Source organism: Neodiprion lecontei, chromosome 2, assembly GCF_021901455.1.
Source record: "Neodiprion lecontei isolate iyNeoLeco1 chromosome 2, iyNeoLeco1.1, whole genome shotgun sequence".
Lineage (NCBI taxonomy): Eukaryota > Metazoa > Arthropoda > Insecta > Hymenoptera > Diprionidae > Neodiprion > Neodiprion lecontei.
This window is the reverse complement of record NC_060261.1, coordinates 2,654,689-2,672,949: the sequence shown is the minus strand read 5'-3', so window position 1 is coordinate 2,672,949 and position 18,261 is coordinate 2,654,689. Positions and strand designations below refer to the sequence as shown.

The window sequence follows — 18,261 nt, the reverse complement described above, 5'->3', positions numbered from 1 at the left end:
AAGCGTTGTTACGATATACAGGTATAAGTATATCTAAAACCGATTTTACACATTTGAAAATCTTACGGGGTTAAAGAAGACACTGTGATTGTTATTTAGTATCAGTATTACGTGATACTAAAAAAGGCACCAGAAAAGTCACGATTCAACATTTAAAAACTTTCGTGCATGCGCGTATTGTGCACATTAGAAAATGTTAGGAATTTCTTATATTCTTATGCAGGAAATTATCTTTGTTTTCGTGTGAAATTACCTACCGCGGGAATTTGTTACATAGGTATATCCAACTAAGCGAAAAATATCATCTTCTTTGGTTAGTCAAATTATATAACATTATTAATTTACATTCGAGTTTGTAGAAGCAAAATGCTACCTGCTCCGGTATCAAATCTAAATATTCGTATTATCTACTCTTCTGTAGACTAGACGAAGACTGGCTGAATTAGCTGCTGCAAAAATAGATCAGGATAGGGAGAGTAGTGTAGCATTTGCTAAATAAATAATAAACATTAATTCATTCCCTTATACTTTGTAAAGAGATTGTACAGAACACGAAGGGTAGACTTCAGATCCAAGTTGACGATATCTACAACAGAATTACAGAGTTGATAAAAAGCGGTTGCTTCAAAAAATACAGAGCCGAATTATTTATTTACTCCATCAATAGGAACTCACCCTCGGGTCTAGCTTTGGGCTTAGGGAGTCCGATTTCTTGCATCAGGTCAAAAGCAAAAGATACATTGTGCACTTTCTGATCATGCGTCTTTGGAGTCAGGTGAAAACTGCCCAGTGGCACAAAGAATCCCTCCAAGAGACCCAGAAGTAACGTGAGGAATACTCCGTCGTGAAATTGGGTGTCCAATTCCGTTACTTCCAAGTGCACTTTGCTCAAATGCTTGTTGACAAACGTGACCAGCGACTGTGGAAAAAAACAGAATTGTTATGACTTTATCATTGCCCCAAGTATAAAGTAACGAAGCTACGATATAACGCCAACCTTTTTAACGACTGCAAGTTTTTCAGGGGCGTGATCAAATAAGGTATCAAACGCGTCGCGTTCGCACCGCATTCCCAAATCCTCGTACGTGGAAGTGATTTCTTCCCGCACTGTCCTGTGGATCAGCTGACCGTCTTTCTTTCGTACCACAACAACTTGAATTGCTACTCTTTCAGGCAGCCTTACTGGTGCACGGAATTGCCTTGCCAATCCGACGAGAAGATGTAAAATCGATACAATATTTTTGGAATGTACAGAATCAACGCTCCATTTGTAAGGCGGATAACGATTCAGTACTCGATTTGCAGCTGACAATACTACAGCCAGCTTTTGCTTCTGACCCTCCTCAGATTGCGTTACTTCCGGTACGTCCAGTTTTTCACCGGTTAATCTCTCTGCAAAAATAATAGTTTTCGGTCATTCTTCTAACTGTATTGCGTTTTTTTTTCTCACATGCATATCGAGGAAACAGAACACATTACTAAATTTCATTACCTAACAGTTTTTGCAGAACCTGGCCATCGTACAAATCCTCTGCTATATCCTTGACGATGATTCTCTGGTCAGCAAGTTCGTCATTGATCCATTCAATGAGTACGTAAATTAGCTCCTGCAATTTAGAATCTTCCAGGGACCTAGGATCTGTCATTGATCTTTCCTCATTTTCATCAAGAGTGTATTCTTCCGGTGGCATATCTGGGTTGGCAGCTAGCCCAGGTGAATCTATCGCATGTTTACCCTCCTCTTGCACCTCTTGAACTGATGTAAAACGTGTATTGCATTATTATTGTTGTCTGATAATGTAAATCCGAAAGAAACAGGCCGAAACCACTATATTGCTATCTAATCGTGTCAGATCCACAGATAATGCCAGTGTTGTGTCACGATAAAATGGAATTGAAAGAACAAATCAATCTGATCTGACTAAAAGCAAAAGCGAACGCGATTCGTCATCATCATCGTCTCGACCTTATTAGGTAAAGACGTCACGACGAGGAGAGAGACGAGCAAGTAAAAATAGGTTAAGTCAGTCGAATTATTCTTTACCTTCCTTGATCCGCTTCTTCCGACCAAGGGTCCCGATTTTTTCCCAAAAACTTTCTTCCTTCTCATCTTTCTTCGCTGACACTGGCACTGGTCGAGGAGATTTTGGTCGTGGTGACGCCATTACAGGAAATGCTGCATGGGCAGGGCGAGCAACGAGGCAAGACGATGGTGCAACAGAAAAAACACCAAGGTAAACGGTATGCAGTCTTTCACCGTGCCTACACGCGAGATACGTGTGAGCGCATATGTATACTCAGTTCCAACAGTTTGTGGGCCGCGTTAAAAATTACCTACGCGGATAGAAAAAAAATCCTACGGCGTTCTACACATGTGATTGGAATCCCCCCGCCTATTTATGGCTCTGACAGCCAGACATTCTAGGTAAATATACATGTGACAATTAGCCGTGCGTATAGTTGTCTATCCTTAGGCGTTAGCCGAAAAATGAAAAAAACGCCTAAATGTCGGCAACCATACACAACCATTGAGAAATTTCAAATTTATTAAATTTCATTACCATTCCATCGCATTATTCATTCCAATTTCCACCAGCGATGGCAAACTGTATAATATCTCTCAGTTTTATCATGAAAAATAACAAAAATTGCGTTTTTCGTTACCTTTTATTGTACTAACAGGCGCAGCTGCGTCAGTCTTATTTCCTGAAGAACATGATTCTTCGTCTTCTTTTTTCGCGACGCTTGCTTGAGTTTCGATTCGGGCTGACTCTGAAACATCCTGATTTATCGTTGTAGTTGAATCTACCGTTGCTACCGGATTCACAGACGGCTGCTTTGATTTCGTTCGTGATTCTTCAACCTGGTCGGATTCTTCACAACGACCTTTCAATTCAGCTATCAGCGATGCGCTAATAGCTCCTCCTGCAGTTGATGCTGGTTTTTGTAGAGATTCCTTTCTGGGATTTGGAGGTGGTGCAAGTTTCTTCTCTTTCGATTTCACCTTGGGTACTTCATTCTTTTTTGTTGGTACTGTCGGTTTTTGCTTGCTTTTATTTGGTGTTGCAACAGTCTCGGGTACAGCTATTTTCGGATCCGCTTTATTTGCAGGCATTACCTTAATTAGCCCAATATTTTCATATTGGTTGCGCAGGTTGTTTATCGAGGATGGCTTTGAAGCTGTATTTTTTCCAGGAGTCAACTCCTGAGGCTTATCTTTATTTGCGGGCGTGGATTGCTTGTCTTCATCCCCAGAATCTGAATCCGATGGAATGCAAGCTTCCAACGGGGTTTCCATCGATGATTGACGACGTAAGTCCCGAACAATGGGACGCTGGATTTCATCCTCCATCGTTCTGAATGACCAATATAGTAGTTAAGAATCAAATCTAATATTCTGCAAGACAAACGAAACAGAATAAGAGTAAAAATAGAAATAAAAATTTGTAGGCTCATTTCCAAACGTTAATTTTAGGGTGAGATGAAGCTCATTTTGAAACGAATATCTTGCGACGCTTAAATGAAAGGGCGATAAATTGCGGTATCAATTCGTGTGATTGATATTATTGACTAATATATATATAATAACGTACCTATAGCTGCAGTATATCCTAATAATAAATTTTAATATTCAAGCAGCACGGCTGAAACGCACAGAGTAAAACACTGACCACACCTCGACTAGTTACAGAGCACCATTCGATAACAAGCATCCTTATTTCATAAGCTTCAACTGACCGCGCGGTTTTAAAAGGAAATTCCACATCCGTGCTAGTCGTTGTAGCTGATACTGATCAGCTGTAAGTATGTAACACTACGGTTTCTGTTTTATACTACGTGCATTTTTTATCGACAGATATAATTTTTTTAAAATTATATGCTGACGCACCTTAGATTAATTCTGAAATTTTAATGGCCGTCATATCAATCTTTTAGTCAACGTTTATCTTTAATTTCATGAAAATATCATACACACATTACGTTTTAACGTAGCCGAAGAAGCAGCGGGAGTCAAATGCAGTTGATATCGAAATAATAGATTCATCTATTTAGATACAGAGCATTTGACGTATTGAGCGAAGGGACGGCTTCTAATAAAATTAGATGAATACCAATTTCGTGTGTAGAATAGAATCTTAAAATTATTAAATTCAAAAATTGTAAAGTCGAACCAAATATCGATTCGTATGAAATCGATACTGCGACTAATCGATATTCGATACTATCACCACATTCGAGTCAAGACTTGAATTGACTTGTTGGTGTTTTGAGGTTAAGGTAAATGGAGAATTAAAGATAATCAATAAAATGTCGATCATCACACGCTTAGGAGTGAAAAATACACGGGAAATAGCAAGAATATCGAGTTTAACTTCGTCGTTCGCAACACAATCTGAACCTCCGAGTCCCGTTGCACCAGGTAAGCCCTTTAAACTTGACTTAACCTCACTTTCAGCCGCAAATTTTGTTTAACTGTTTTAAATAGATGAAATAAATACCACACTCATATTCCAATCCTATTATTACTATTTTTGTCACCTGTCAAATATGATACAGTGATAAATATCAGAAAATCCTTATTCACCGATCCCTACGATACGTACGTACATCCTTAATTATAGCAATGACCATTTTTCAGTATATTTTGTGATACATTCAATATTTCTTCCTGGCAATGAATGTGATTTATATGAAAGATTCCAACTCTTAACTTCATGCCCTGACTAAAATATTTCAGATGAATTCCGAGTCCTCAAATTAAGACCAGACCCAGTACAGGAAAGACAAAAGCGAGAAATTCGACGAACAGAAGTACCTCCACCTCGATCGACTCAAATGAAATTTGACCAAGATTGGGGATCAGTCTGGCCTGCCGCTCGCAGTTTCCACCCGGCAACGGTACCTCTGCCTGTGCGTCAAGGATACCCCTTAAAGAACGCAGCTCCGCCCAACAAGTATGGAAATGCAGAGCTTATGAAGATACCTAACTTTCTCCATCTGACTCCACCTGTTGTAACAAAACAGTGTGAAGCTTTGAAAAAATTTTGCACTCCTTGGCCTGCTGGGCTAGAAACCGATGAAAAATGCGAGAAGCACTTTCCAGTTGAAGTCCTGACTTCAGATTACTGCTACTCTTCTCCAACGATTAGAGAACCCTTGGCCAGAGTTGTTACAATCAGGCTAAAACTATCGACTTTAAACTTAGACCAGCATGCTAGAGATAAACTACTTCGACTGGTCGGAGATAGGTACAATCCGGAAGACGACCTACTCACTATCACTTCTGACCGATGCCCAACTAGAAAACAAAATTTTGAATACATCGAGTACCTCTTGACTGCCTTATACCATGAATCTTGGGTGAGTAACTTCTTCAGATCCGTAGAACGACAACTGTGCTATGCTCTAAATTTAACCGCCAATGAAAAAAGCAATTCTTGATGTGTTATCTTTTCTTCAACAGCGCACAGAGCCATGGGAAGCTGAGAAGTCTGAAGCTGACATGGAGTACTACGATTGGGACAAGAGCAAGAGCCGAGACGGATTAATTACCCTATATTGTTGGCCTGAACCTCCTATAGATAACGATTATGAAACTATTCCACATGCTACAGAGTATAAGATCGCAGTTTCTGACCTAATAAATAACGGGGAGGATGAATATTCACTAAACAAATACAAGGAGGCAGTTAAAAACATGCTTTTCTTAGAAGGGCAGGAAAAGAAATAAATCAATGACTTATAGTGTTGTTTTGAAATATGAATAAATCGGTAGCATTAAAAAGAGTAATTCTATTCCCATGATCACTTTAATTTTAATTAGTAAGCCGAGAGTATTGTCAGTGGTAAATTATTTGTAGATCGGAGGAGTCATTAAGTACAAATAGACTCAGAGGAATCCTTCTCACATGTGTTCGGTACATCAGAGCGATTATTTGAACGTCAATTTCAATTGAGACTAACGGTCAGAATGTGACGCAAATTTTTCACTTATGCAAAGTGTCCAACTCGTGCACCCCGATGTTACTCAAGGCTCATTGGCCAACGACAATGAAGTTGTGCTATTAAAATGTCATCCTTAGGTAAACAGAATAGACCTTTTCATAATAGTCGTCACACAGGACGCACCCAAATTCACATAAACGATCGTGTGTCTAAGAGCGTAACAGACAAGTGGAGCGAGCCAAGTATGCCTAATTGCGTTCTCTCGTTATACGTTGGTATATATATACATATATGTATATACACATCTTACATCGCCCCATTTGGAGTTACTCCTTTCGTTTCCAACATCCCAGTAGTGAAGAAGAAACTATAATGAGAGGTGCATTGTTCGAATTTGGTGGTGCCTGATGGAATGCAATTCGGTACGGATGGGCAAAGTTAATATCGCCTTGTGTTTAAATAAAATACGAATTTATGTTTTGCATATTCATTCTCAGATGAAAATGTTGTGGATTGGATTACTGACAACTTTTCAACTCTGGGGATCAATCGTCGCGCAACAACAGACGGAGAAAATTCGCACAACAGAACATCCATACACAACAGACTTGTACTCGGTATTTTTAACAGCGCTGAAGGATTTGAGGGCATGCAAGAGTTTGACGCTCTGCGAACTCGTGGAAAGGTTCAGAATCCCTTTGCAAAATTTCTCCAAGTTTTCAAGCAGTACCTCAGAAAGGCGAAAAGGAACTTACTACGACGAAGTAAAGCCAAGAAGCTACTACAACACTTACGGAGCTCCAGCTGCACCAGCTCACACATATGTACCAGCGTTTCTGTGAGTTCAATATTCTGTTTCTCAAAGTAGATAGAATCGTGGACAACGTTGATAGATCATTTACTTGTGATTATTGCAGAGGATTCGACCCCATAAGCATCCTGGCTTCACTGGCGTTTTTGGCATTCTTGATACAATCCTTTGTTTCATTATTCGATCGATCAAGATCCATCATTCCTACGATTGTTAGCAGTCGGCAGTCACTGGAGGCTAGCATCCAGGACATTGCAGAGCGAGTATTTCGCGCTATGGACCGTTATGTGAGCTTTCATGACTTTTCAAATGTTTTAAGTATATTTTTTCTAGGTATAATAAAGCAGTTCAGCCAAACTCATTTTACTGCGTCAAGAATATTCAATTATGTCTTACACGCGAAAATTGAGTTTGACAAACTGTTAAGAAATTGTCTTGATCATTTACTTTATTAATTAATTTAATTCGATTATGAGACTTATTCTTATTTTTTGCAGGAGTTGTTCAATGAAAAAAACGTTTGAAGAAAAGCCGAGTGAAAATACGGTGTGAAAATTGATTAATCAAATTCTTGATTATCGGTAATGCATAATACGATAAATAATTCCGATTTGTATATTTAATATCAACACAATCAGTTTAGGTTGAAAAATTTGAAGCACATCACCTATGTAAAGCAATTTTTAATAAGACCGCTGATGGAATAATATTTAATCCTGAATGGATGAATAACCATAGCGATTGTAGAATTTGTTGAATCAAGTGTAAAAAGTTACCTCTGAGTAATTCGTAATTTCAGAATTTTTTTTCATAATTGTTGCACGATAAAAGAGGGTCAAGAATTTTCCAGAAATCATTATTATAAATAGGTACTTTACTTTTTAAAAAATCTCGTTTTCTTAGGATGTTACAAAAATAATATCAAGTCAAGTGCGTAAATTAAAGAGATATGAGTTAATTTTTTTTTTTCACAATACAACATCTACATTAATAAATTCTTTACATTATACATATACATATATAAAGCTACTATCAAATATTTATAATTATTGTGGTCAATAAAGTTTAATGTATTATTAATACAATGTAATACCGGTATTTATTAATTTAGAAATTTTTATATATCTTCATCACCACCCATAAAATTTTGGACCCAAATGACATGGAAAGACATACGTATTATGGGGAAAACATGAAAGCTAATTTTTAGTCACCGCGCTACTTTTTTTTAACGAAATCACCAAGTTGAATTTAATTATTAAGCTATGAAAATATTACATTATATGGTACTTATAATTCTCACGCTCTTGTACGTTCATGTATTTATTCATGTACCTCATGATAATCGTAATATTTGCATATGCAGCTCATTGATTGGAATTAGCAAGAATATTGGTTGCAACTCGATACCTGGTATCATGTAATTGCAGTAGAAAGAATAATGTTATTCTAACCAAGTTTAGAAATAGCAATTACACAGTGTTTGCAAACAACGTCTTTACTGACTCTGAATCATATAATTTTTTTTTCACTTGGGTAAAATGCATAACGAAGAAACGTTTGTACTAGCTCGTAGGATCACCAGGGAACCCGTGAAGATGGCAGGGCTGAGTTAAATCTAAAACAATTACTTTCGTGAATGAAGTTAAAAAAAACTTTAATTAGTGCTATGATAAAATTTGAGTCAAGCTCTGTGCTGTGATTATTATAAGATATGTTTTTCATTCCCACTTTGGAGGCACTGCATCAAAATGATTTTGAAAAAACAAACAGATACCTCGGCTAATAATTTTCCTATCGAGGTTTTCCAGGTACATACATACATACATAAGAACATTTTAAAAATGCTTACCAAAAATACTGATCTAAAATATAACTTACTTCTGCTTTGCACTAGGTCTGTTGTAAGGATGTGAGCTGGACAACAAGCCTCTTTTGTCTTTTACACGCATCGTCTTTGTATGGACCAAATTAGGCTGATCGCTGAACGGTTCGTTTACGACGGTTTGCAAATTCTTCATCCGCTCAGCTTTCATTTTGTTCAAAATAGCAATACTCTTAGCGCTCATAACACTTTTGGGGACAGTCTTGTTCTCCTTGCCAGTGGCACTGTTATTTTCTCGCAAAGGTTTCTGAGTCTTTTGCGGCGTTAGTTTCTTTGCCAGTTTACTCGCCGTCGGTTTGCTAGTCACGTGATTTTTATCCATTAAAACACGTTTCTTAGCTTTATTTTCGATCAAATTAAACGTATTGTTCAACTTCTCCGTATCAATTCCCTTCTCATCAGTTATTTCATCGTCGCCGCAATCCTCGCTTTCTAATTCTGTCAAACTCGCCTCCTTTGCATCGACCGTCATTGTCGCGTTATTTAACTTTGCCAGATCTTCCTCAGTGGGAAGAGTATCAAACGTTGTATTTATTATGCTATTATTCGCATTTTCGTCATCCTCTAGTAACACCATTGGTGAAGGTGGTGATTCGTGTTGCAGAGGATTGTCAAGCTGCTCAATACTGAGAGAGCCAAAATTGTGAAACTGTTTTTCTTCCATCGTTAATTCCTCATCCGACCACTTGATGCTCTTAACTCCTTCAGATGTTTTAATAAGCTGTTTGAATTCTTCTCTCATTGGCTCAGTTATCGTTCCATACCCGTGCATCAGGTTGAAAAATCTGACCAAAGTTTTACCCACCAGCTGAACGATGTTGCCTGTAGAATGTATTTCGGACTCTTGGAGATTAGAAAGTTTCTTCGAATGTTCTAGTTGTTGTTCGACTATGGACTGATTAATGTCTTTCTTGCAAATTAATATTTTGTCAGCCAATTTATTCGATAGGCCGTTTGATTCTATTTCGAGATTCAAATTATGAAGTTCAGTTTCAATTTCTCTTAGCTCATTCCATGCAGCGTCCATTTGAATTTTTATACTCTCTCTCTGCCTCTTGAAGAAGCACATTGATTTGTTGACACGTGTTTTACCACTGGTGTTAACGTCGTCAAGAACCACAGCATCAACGTCAAAACTTAAGGCACGTAGTCTAGAGTTTGCCTTCTTTTTATATTCTATTCGGCAGCATAATATTTTGTCCGTACTTTCAAGTGAAAGGATCTTAGCATTCAAGACTCTCTTTTTCGCATGCAACTGCGATATCCTCGTATGCCATTCGGATAAATCTTCTTCTTCTCTAACCAAAGGCGCAGCTGAGCTGCTTCCAACCTCCAACAACTTCCGCTTAAGGCTCTCAATTTCCTTCTTTTGTTCCTCCACCATCTTGATATAGCCTGTGATATGTATTTGGCAAGAGACAACATTCTTCTTCATGTTTGTCTTTATCTTCTTTGCTCTATTGGCATATCGCAAAGTATTGTAAGTGTCTTCATAGCTGAAATTTGAGGGACTGACATTGGCTATCATGACAGTGTGGCAATTTCCGCCCAGTGAATCCTTCAGTAATCTCGTGAGCTTCGAGTCCCTGTACGGAATGTGGCTCAGACCGTCAGCCAAATTATTAATGCAGTTGCCAAGTGCCAGCAAAGATTTGTTGATGTTAGCTCCCTCTTTGAATCTGGCTCCCTTGCATCCCGTCGCAGATGCCCGTTCAGAGCCGGCTAAATCGATCATCGATAATTTTACATGCCTCGCTTGACCATCCAGCTTATTTTTCATCTTGACATAAACCTGGAAAACTGCGTGGCTTCGGCTGCTCTCCGCATTAGCGTCAGTCGGATGCTGAGTCCGATTTTTATTCCCCTTTGCCAGAAGGGCCAGTAGTTCATCGGCACTTTTTATAGTTATAATTGTCAGTCCGGCTACCATGATGCCACGACTTCCATCTTCCCTGATGTGCAGAGGTCCAGATTTAACGAGTAAGTCCTGAACATTTTCGTTGTACACTTCAAGATAACTCACCCCCAGGTTGAACTCCTTTCGTTCACTCTGTTCATTGATTTCGGAAAAAAGTTCAGCCATAGTGAGATAAGTTATTCCAGGATCCCCGTCACCCCCCAACATTGTGTGAGTTTTTCCGGCGCCTGTTGCACCGTACACAAAAACGGAGCAGTTGTAGCCATCGAGGAGAGTGGTTATGACATTCTTGGTGCTGCCTTGAAAGACGTCCAGGTTTGTGGCCGTCGAGTCGAACACCCTGTCAAAAATAAATTCCATCTCCTTGTTCTGCTTTTTGAGCAGGTCGCGACCCTTCTGGGCAACGCCTTGATAGTAGAAAGGATTTTCCTCGGCTTTCGGGTCGAATATAAGCATCTTGTCATCTATTGTCTTGACGATGATTCTCTGATTACCTTGCAATTCCCGCTCATTCTCTGGACGTACGCGAACGATCACTCGCACATTTGCTGCCCGGGAACCTCCCACATCGCTTTTTACGGAGTTTCCCGCGACGCCGTTTGTCGTACATTTTTGCGACGAATTGCCCGCTATGGGCCTCTTGCGAGCATGTACCTTCAATTTGTTCGGCGAAAACGCTTTCGCGAGATCTTTGCGATTGAAAACCATCGTTCAGTTATTGTGCCGCCGATGTAAACGCTACCCCTGAAACTTGTATATATCTAATTAACCACCCGCTTTGATTTGATTTATATCTCATTTCACCAGTGTAAAATACCTTATTTACGCGTCCTGGTTTCGCTCCAGTACTCCTATGCGGTGTTGATGGTATATATTCACTTTTAATAAAATTCACACTCTTTGTTGGGGGTAAGATTAGAGCCAAACAAACAACGGTAAGCATCGCTGGCCGTTAAACAGCTATCAAATTTGAATCTGTGAGGCGGATCACGGGTCTAGTAGCGCGTTATATAGCATACTGGATTATAAATATTGCCGAAATTGTCGCGGCTAGAGTTCTGTAGGTGGCGTCACACGAACATCGGTTAGTTTCGCTAAAAAACCACGCTCAACGCCACAAGGAAGCGACATTGAAAAGAGCCCGCCAAATTCAAATTCGTTTCCAGATTCTTAGTACCCACGAGTTATGGCAACAGTTAAATGAACGGTGTAGTATTGGACGGGGTTCATCCCATACGAATAATTATTATATTTCTCAATCACTAATGTACTCAACGCTGTAGTCGTTGTACATTTTTCTCGTTCCAACTTGAAATCCGCATTTGCGAAATATGAGTTGAGAATCACTGATTACACGTTTGAAGTTAGCAACAAATATTTGCGCGAACACAATCCAACCCCGTGCTCGTCCGAGGATCGGAGCAAGAGACGAGGTCAGTCGCTGAAATTGTTAACTATTTTAAGACTCGAAGATTTTCTATTTGTTAACTCACAGGGTGAGAATGCCCTAGAGAAACAGTGTTGAATCTGCCAATAGTAGCCTAAATTAGCGTGAATTTAATTCATCAGCCAGCCAAGTGTGGCAAATTCACGAATCTTCTAACCTTCTTCCAGTGTGCCTAATTTGAAAAAAATGTGCTGGAAAAGTGGCGGTACCGTAAACAGTTTTTATATCTTTTGAAACAAAAGTTTCCCCTGTAGAAGATACGAAATCATTATCTGTAAGGTCTGTAGGATGGTACTCCGTAGTTGTGCCCCCCGACTTGTTTTAAATTGCACCAACGTCGGTACCAGGCACATCAAATATCCAGTCGATAAAGCTCAACAGCGATTCTATGCCACCTTACCTCGTCTCACTCCTCAAGAGGTATGAACCTTATTTGAAATTATTTTAGAGCATGCAGTTACTATCAAACGCATCAATCTTAACAGATGAACGAACAATTATCACTCATCTAATTGAACATTGATTGAGCTCATGCTTACCACATAGCACTTGTTTTCGTTACTCCTTGATTCCATATAATCTAATATAGGTTGGTACATTTTTCCCATGGTTAGTCAATAAACAACTGATTCACTTTAACTGGAAGATAAAATGAATGTTACTTGTTTAAATTGTAGGTGACGTCTATATTACAAGCCAATGAGTATGCCAAAGATTTTGATGGTCCAAATTCAATTAAATGCTACGACTCAAATCAACTGGCATCTAATAATCCTATAGAGGACACCAGATCCGAGGCACAATGTCTTTTAACAAAAGGTAAAAAATACATGAATTCACAATGCTTGAAATTTTTATTGTAATTTGTTCCACGTGCACAGTATTATATTGTAATAATAGTTTGGAAACGTCGATGTGGGTGGTGTATCAGATAGCTTAATTATTGCAAGCATGTTTGAAGAATTGCATGAAATTTGTCGACTCAATAATTCGTTGATTAAATCTTGGGTCTTGTGTTCGGGAAAGCTATTTTAGACACACAGAATAGCAATAGGAACATTTGCAGAATTGTACATTTTGTTGTGTCTTCTGAAAAAAAATAAAAATAAGAATCAAACGAATAATGAATGAATTTCTTTTATCAGGTACGTTGTTGGGAGTATTTGATGGTCACGGAGGTGGTGCCTGTGCTCAGGTTATTTCGAAACGACTGTTCCACTACATTTCTGCATGCTTACTTCCCACTGAGATATTAAAAAAGTATCTCAACTCGATTGAGAGTGACGATAGGAGGTTGGAACTGATAGAAAGTTTCAATGATAAAGTAGAGCTTGTTGCCGATATCCGAGAACTCTATCAAGCAAGTTTTTTTTCATTCGTCAAAGAGCTGGTCGAACATGGATCTACAAAAGAATTTCACATGGAAACAGCTCTTGAAAATGCCTTTCTTAGATTGGATAACGATCTTTCCTGCGAAGCCTTGATGAAACTAAGTAGAAAAGATGCCGCAAGGACTCTCGCCGTTGCAATGTCTGGTGCTGTGGCTGTGATAGCCCACATAGACGGACCTCACTTGCATGTTGCTGGTCTTGGAGATTGCCAAGCTGTGCTTGGCGTACTTTCAGGTGCTACATATGTATAACATGTTCAACATTAAAAATTCATTTGTTACATCTAACTTGACTATAAACTGTGCGAAAAAACCATTATAGAATACCATTCCATCAATGCACTGACAAAGTGATGACAGAATTTAGAGGATATTTTATTGAATATTGAATTTTCTTTCTTATTCTTAGAAAATGATGCATGGTCAGCGAAGATGATGACGGTGGAACATAACAGTGATAACCGTACAGAAGTAGAAAGGATTTTATCTGAGCATCCGAACAACGAACGGTCTACTGTAATAAAGATGGAGCGTCTCCTTGGTCAACTCGCACCTTTGCGTGCTATGGGAGACTTTAGATATAAATGGAGTAAGGAGATATTGAAGGATGTAGTAGTGCCGTATTTTGGTGAAAGTGCTATCCCTCCGAATTATCATACTCCTCCGTATCTAACTGCTAAACCAGAAGTACACTATCATAGATTGACCCCAAGAGATAAATTTCTGATAATTGGTAGCGATGGATTGTGGGAGTTGATATCACCTTTGGAAGCAGTCAGACTTGTCGGTGAGCACATGAGCGGAAAAGTAACTCTGAGTCCGCTGAAACTCCCGAGAAAAAACATGAAGCTATCAGAAATTAATGAGATGCTACTACAGCGTAAAGATGGCCTGAAAAAAAAACCACTAGACAGTAATGCAGCTACGCATTTATTGCGAAATGCGCTCGGAGGTACGGAGTATGGTATAGACCATGGAAAATTGTCCCAATTATTGACATTACCTGGTGAAGTAGTTAGAGTATTTCGTGATGACATTACTATCACTGTTGCGTACTTTGACTCTGAATTCTTAAGGCACTGTCCTCCGTGATTATTATATAAGCCTGAAGTCATTGTAAGCAACTTCTTCAGCTTTGAATGCTGAAATGCAGATGCAATTATCCAGTGCTGAAGGAGATAATCTCTCTTGACCCTATTTGAATCAAACCGTTTCACCAAAACCAGTATCTTTATATACTTTTATTTCTGCTGAATCAATCGCTGGCGATTTTACGCATCTCTACTTACTGCCATAGATTATTTTAGCGTATTATACGTATATTTATGTAATTCACATTAGCAGCATCGACAGAAGTATTCATTAGCTGACCTTTTTAAACTTGCAACGAAAATGCTTATAACTATGTGCAAAAGGCGCTATAGCAGTTAAAGTTTAACAAGTATAACCGACTTGAGAGTGTATAAGAAGTTTTTGAATACCTGCCAGATAATGAAGCTTAGATACGTATTTATTGCGAGATGCAGTTGGGCGGTACCAAACTCAATATAAGTAATGAAAAATCGATGTTTATAGTGCTTGCCGAGGAAGGGAGTGTGAATTTTTTGTGATGTCATTAGAATTGCTGTTGCATAACTTGGTTTCGAACCCTTTAAAAGTATACGATCCTTTTCGGCTAAATCCGGACTTCTCATTTTGTGATATTTTTACAATTCAGGCGTTTATTGAAATGCAACTGTGAACTGTCTAATTCAAATACATTATAATAACTTGTTATTTATTTAGTTAACAATAAAAACACAATTTACATAGTACAAGTACTAATTATACTTATTATTAACACATTGATATACATCACGTATGGATGAAAACCTGTGCGGATGTTTTATTTTGCAATTTTGTGAGTACCTCGAGCCTATTTTATTTCTTATTCATTGCCGGTGAGTACACAGTAATGTACACCTTCCGTATATATCTTAAAAGATCATCTCGATATTAATTGCATTAACGTAAAAAATTGTAAGGAAGTAGAAAAATATTATTTAATAATCAATGATCATAACTTTGTAAGTAATACATCTAGGGATTCTTAGCTACGTGGAAACCGAGGGTGAAAAAAGCAATTGACTGATTAGCAATGCCAAGAGTAAATTTCATGTAAGTGCAGCTACTTTGTTCGTAAAATTGCAGATTATTTTGCTGCGACCGTAGACATGACTTATTATTCATTTATTTTTATTTATTTCTGTCAAACGTAATTATAATATTTTCGCAGATAGATAATGTTGTATATTTAATATTTATACATTATAATTACATGTAAAATTACGCCCAAGGACTGGTGCCATTCATGCTTATCGTTGATAATTTATATAATTTTAATTCAATTGTATATCATCGACAGCAAAAGAAATATGTCGAGTATCTTACAAGGACTTGAAAGAAAATCTGGTGAAGCTATTTTTCATTTTCTTGCTTTTTTTTCATACAAACGCTAAATCTGTGTTTCATCCTAATTCGGAATAAGGCAAGCGTGTATAACTTTGTGTATGTCTTAATTGTGGGTGAAATTCTTTTGTAACTGGATTGTAGATTGCTTCAGCCTTCTTGGCCGAAATCTTCCTTAAACTTCTCCAGCTTTGCCATATCATCCTCATTAACTGTCGGACGTGTGGTAGCCAGTGACTTCATCATGTCTTTCTAAATTGATAAAAATAAAAGTCGTTAGAATCATCATTAAAAAATTTCACTGAATAGAAAGACAAAAAATACACCCACAATTCTGTGCATCATGTTTTTGTTTACAGAACTATGAAAAAATTAGCAAATAAATTTATAGGTATCGGCTAACTCATCCTTACCATAGTGACTGGAGGTTCGAAGAGCTTATCTCCCTCAACTTCCATCCAGGTCATTTCGATGGCACCAGGTGAGCCCGGAGAGCAAGGGGTGAGAAGGTCATCGACAATTATTGTTGGATCTTTCGGAGAAGGTCCGCGCACTTTTTTGAAATGGGTGGCCGTTTGAACTTGCCTCACAGGCTGCATAAGTGCGTCACGAACAATAATGCTTATGTCAGCTCCCGAGTAGCCATCAGTTGCGGCTGCTAATTTCTTAAAATCATCCTCGGACAGGACGTGAGCGGTATTACCAAGGTGAAGTTTGAACATAACCATACGAGCATGCTCTTCTGGAAGGGGAATATAAATTCGCTTCTCAAAACGTCTTCTGATTGCAGAGTCCAATACCCAGGGTATATTGGTTGCACCGAGAACAAGAATTCCCTCGTTGTCAGTCCCAACACCTAGAAGAAAAACAAAGGGTGCGTTACATTCAAACCCTGAATGAAACTGGGAAAACTGAGCTCTTTGAATTTTATCTTCACACCTTGCATTTGAACTAGAAATTCGGTTTTTATTCTGCGAGCAGATTCAGATTCGTTGTCTGATCTTGAGGAGCAGAGAGAATCTACCTCATCAATAAATATTATACTAGGCTTGCGTTGGCGTGCCAATTCGAATAGATTCTTCACTAGCTTCTCAGATTCTCCGAGCCACTTACTGACCAGGTCTGATGAAGATACAGACAAGAAAGTGGAGTTGTTTGCTTCAGTTGCTACTGCTTTTGCTAGATACGATTTACCAGTACCAGGAGGCTGGAATAAATATAAACATATATAGTGGGAATACATAACAAATGATACAAAAATATACATATAACATAAATTGAAGGGTTTTGGGTCTGAAACTTACGCCAAAGAGCAGAATGCCTTTCCATGGGATACGTTTCCCAGTAAACAGATGTGGGAAACGAATGGGCAAGATAACAGCCTCTTTTAGAGCTTCCTTAGCAAGGTCCAACCCTGCGACATCACTCCACTTTACTTGTGGTTTCTCAATTACTATTGCCCCTTCCAATTTGCTTTGTAATTTCTTTTTTTCTGGATCGCTGTCACTGTCGCTATCCCCACTGTCACCCTTTTTATCATCGCTTTTAGAATTACTCTCTCCATCTTTGACCGGTTTCTTTTTTCCCTTCTTTAGATATTCCTTCAGCTTCTCAGCTCGGTCCAGGTATTGTAAACACTTTGTCCTAATGCTTTCCTTGGCCCGTTCTCCCTGAGCCTCATCTGAAAACAAGTTTGATTGGTGAAATGAAGCGAAGTTGAATGAAGTGAACATTGAATAAAGTGTTTGCATTTTGAAAACAAAGTCAACAAATATGTATTTGAGAAAACTTATTCATGCCACAGAAGTGAATTGGAAGAAGAATCGAGAGTCTGAGGCATGTAAATACTGATGATGTGTACATTTGATTGAATGAAGAAAGTATTCAACGCCGTGTTCATAGTGCTTCAGAGCCTCTTCATAGTTTTTGTTCCGATCTTCCTCGGTGGCCTTGGTAACCAGGTCTATGGCTTTCTGTATTTATACGGGTAGAAAACGAGAATAATTGGTCAATTGAAAATATCCAGGCTTAAAATTTGAGGAAACCTTCCCAATAGTTAGTACCTGTAATGTTGTTCCTGCTGCCATTTTATTGTGAAATGGCTCCTCCCTAACCTTAGCTCACCAGAGTGAAGTATGCGGAATTCAAGAAAGTCTTGAACTGATGATATTAATGCTGTTTTATACACGTGCAAAAAAAGCTCAGTTATCCATAAATAAATTATCGAACGCACGTTGCGTAAACTGCCTCGATCGCTCTCGATTGGAGAAGTTTGCTGTTCTGTCAAATTTTTAACCTTCAAAATTTAGGTCTCTGACGTCACTGACGGTGACTCCTACTCTACCATTACCATGACCCTACCACCGCTGCATCGGGACTATCAAGGCAAAAAAAACCTTGGGCGATCTCATTTGAA

General features: G+C 38.6%; 6 protein-coding genes and 1 long non-coding RNA gene across 11 annotated transcripts; 4 read left to right on the top strand and 3 right to left on the bottom strand.

Annotated features, from left to right (window-relative positions):
• Positions 1 to 306: 306 nt before the first annotated feature.
• On the bottom strand, positions 307 to 3,374 carry LOC107216685 (beta-parvin). Of its 3 annotated transcripts, none has more exons than XM_046730696.1 (6): positions 2,665 to 3,374; positions 2,045 to 2,176; positions 1,493 to 1,756; positions 998 to 1,392; positions 676 to 919; positions 307 to 586 (listed from the first exon to the last, which is right to left on the bottom strand). In XM_046730696.1, the coding sequence occupies exons 1-6, from the start codon at positions 3,350 to 3,352 to the stop codon at positions 510 to 512; spliced, it is 1,800 nt and encodes a 599-aa protein (XP_046586652.1). In that variant the 5' UTR covers positions 3,353 to 3,374; the 3' UTR covers positions 307 to 509. The 3 variants fall into 3 exon arrangements, with proteins under 3 accessions (XP_046586652.1, XP_046586654.1, XP_046586653.1); XM_046730698.1 differs by lacking the exon at positions 2,665 to 3,374 and adding an exon at positions 2,339 to 2,401; XM_046730697.1 differs by lacking the exon at positions 2,665 to 3,374 and adding an exon at positions 2,335 to 2,398.
• On the top strand, positions 2,327 to 3,908 carry LOC124292783. The gene is made up of 4 exons (XR_006902701.1): positions 2,327 to 2,425; positions 2,800 to 3,009; positions 3,196 to 3,312; positions 3,640 to 3,908. It is a non-coding gene; the product is annotated as an uncharacterized LOC124292783 (long non-coding RNA).
• A 288-nt stretch (positions 3,909 to 4,196) lies between these two features.
• On the top strand, positions 4,197 to 5,800 carry LOC107216715 (28S ribosomal protein S35, mitochondrial). The gene is made up of 3 exons (XM_015653987.2): positions 4,197 to 4,420; positions 4,739 to 5,361; positions 5,465 to 5,800. Exons 1-3 carry the CDS (start codon positions 4,309 to 4,311, stop codon positions 5,729 to 5,731), a joined length of 1,002 nt encoding a protein of 333 aa, XP_015509473.1. The 5' UTR covers positions 4,197 to 4,308; the 3' UTR covers positions 5,732 to 5,800.
• Positions 5,801 to 5,884: 84 nt separating this feature from the next.
• On the top strand, positions 5,885 to 7,465 carry LOC107216686. Of its 2 annotated transcripts, none has more exons than XM_046730694.1 (4): positions 5,885 to 6,325; positions 6,444 to 6,784; positions 6,864 to 7,044; positions 7,255 to 7,465. In XM_046730694.1, the coding sequence occupies exons 2-4, from the start codon at positions 6,444 to 6,446 to the stop codon at positions 7,279 to 7,281; spliced, it is 549 nt and encodes a 182-aa protein (XP_046586650.1). In that variant the 5' UTR covers positions 5,885 to 6,325; the 3' UTR covers positions 7,282 to 7,465. The 2 variants fall into 2 exon arrangements, with proteins under 2 accessions (XP_046586650.1, XP_015509430.2); XM_015653944.2 differs by having other exon boundaries at positions 5,885 to 6,368.
• Positions 7,466 to 7,740: 275 nt separating this feature from the next.
• Positions 7,741 to 11,566, bottom strand: LOC107216733 (kinesin-like protein KIF18A). Of its 2 annotated transcripts, none has more exons than XM_015654010.2 (3): positions 11,378 to 11,566; positions 8,639 to 11,310; positions 7,741 to 8,375 (listed from the first exon to the last, which is right to left on the bottom strand). In XM_015654010.2, the coding sequence occupies exons 2-3, from the start codon at positions 11,266 to 11,268 to the stop codon at positions 8,336 to 8,338; spliced, it is 2,670 nt and encodes an 889-aa protein (XP_015509496.1). In that variant the 5' UTR covers positions 11,269 to 11,310; positions 11,378 to 11,566; the 3' UTR covers positions 7,741 to 8,335. The 2 variants fall into 2 exon arrangements, with proteins under 2 accessions (XP_015509496.1, XP_015509497.1); XM_015654011.2 differs by having other exon boundaries at positions 8,639 to 11,304.
• A 285-nt stretch (positions 11,567 to 11,851) lies between these two features.
• Positions 11,852 to 15,420, top strand: LOC107216729 (pyruvate dehydrogenase [acetyl-transferring]-phosphatase 1, mitochondrial). Its single transcript, XM_015654006.2, has 5 exons — positions 11,852 to 11,993; positions 12,175 to 12,427; positions 12,685 to 12,826; positions 13,153 to 13,632; positions 13,807 to 15,420. The coding sequence occupies exons 2-5, from the start codon at positions 12,296 to 12,298 to the stop codon at positions 14,487 to 14,489; spliced, it is 1,437 nt and encodes a 478-aa protein (XP_015509492.1). The 5' UTR covers positions 11,852 to 11,993; positions 12,175 to 12,295; the 3' UTR covers positions 14,490 to 15,420.
• Positions 14,883 to 18,234, bottom strand: LOC107216730 (vacuolar protein sorting-associated protein 4). Its single transcript, XM_015654007.2, has 6 exons — positions 17,909 to 18,234; positions 17,707 to 17,818; positions 17,150 to 17,526; positions 16,785 to 17,052; positions 16,259 to 16,701; positions 14,883 to 16,097 (listed from the first exon to the last, which is right to left on the bottom strand). Exons 1-6 carry the CDS (start codon positions 17,930 to 17,932, stop codon positions 15,996 to 15,998), a joined length of 1,326 nt encoding a protein of 441 aa, XP_015509493.1. The 5' UTR covers positions 17,933 to 18,234; the 3' UTR covers positions 14,883 to 15,995.
• Between the last annotated feature and the right edge of the window lie 27 nt (positions 18,235 to 18,261).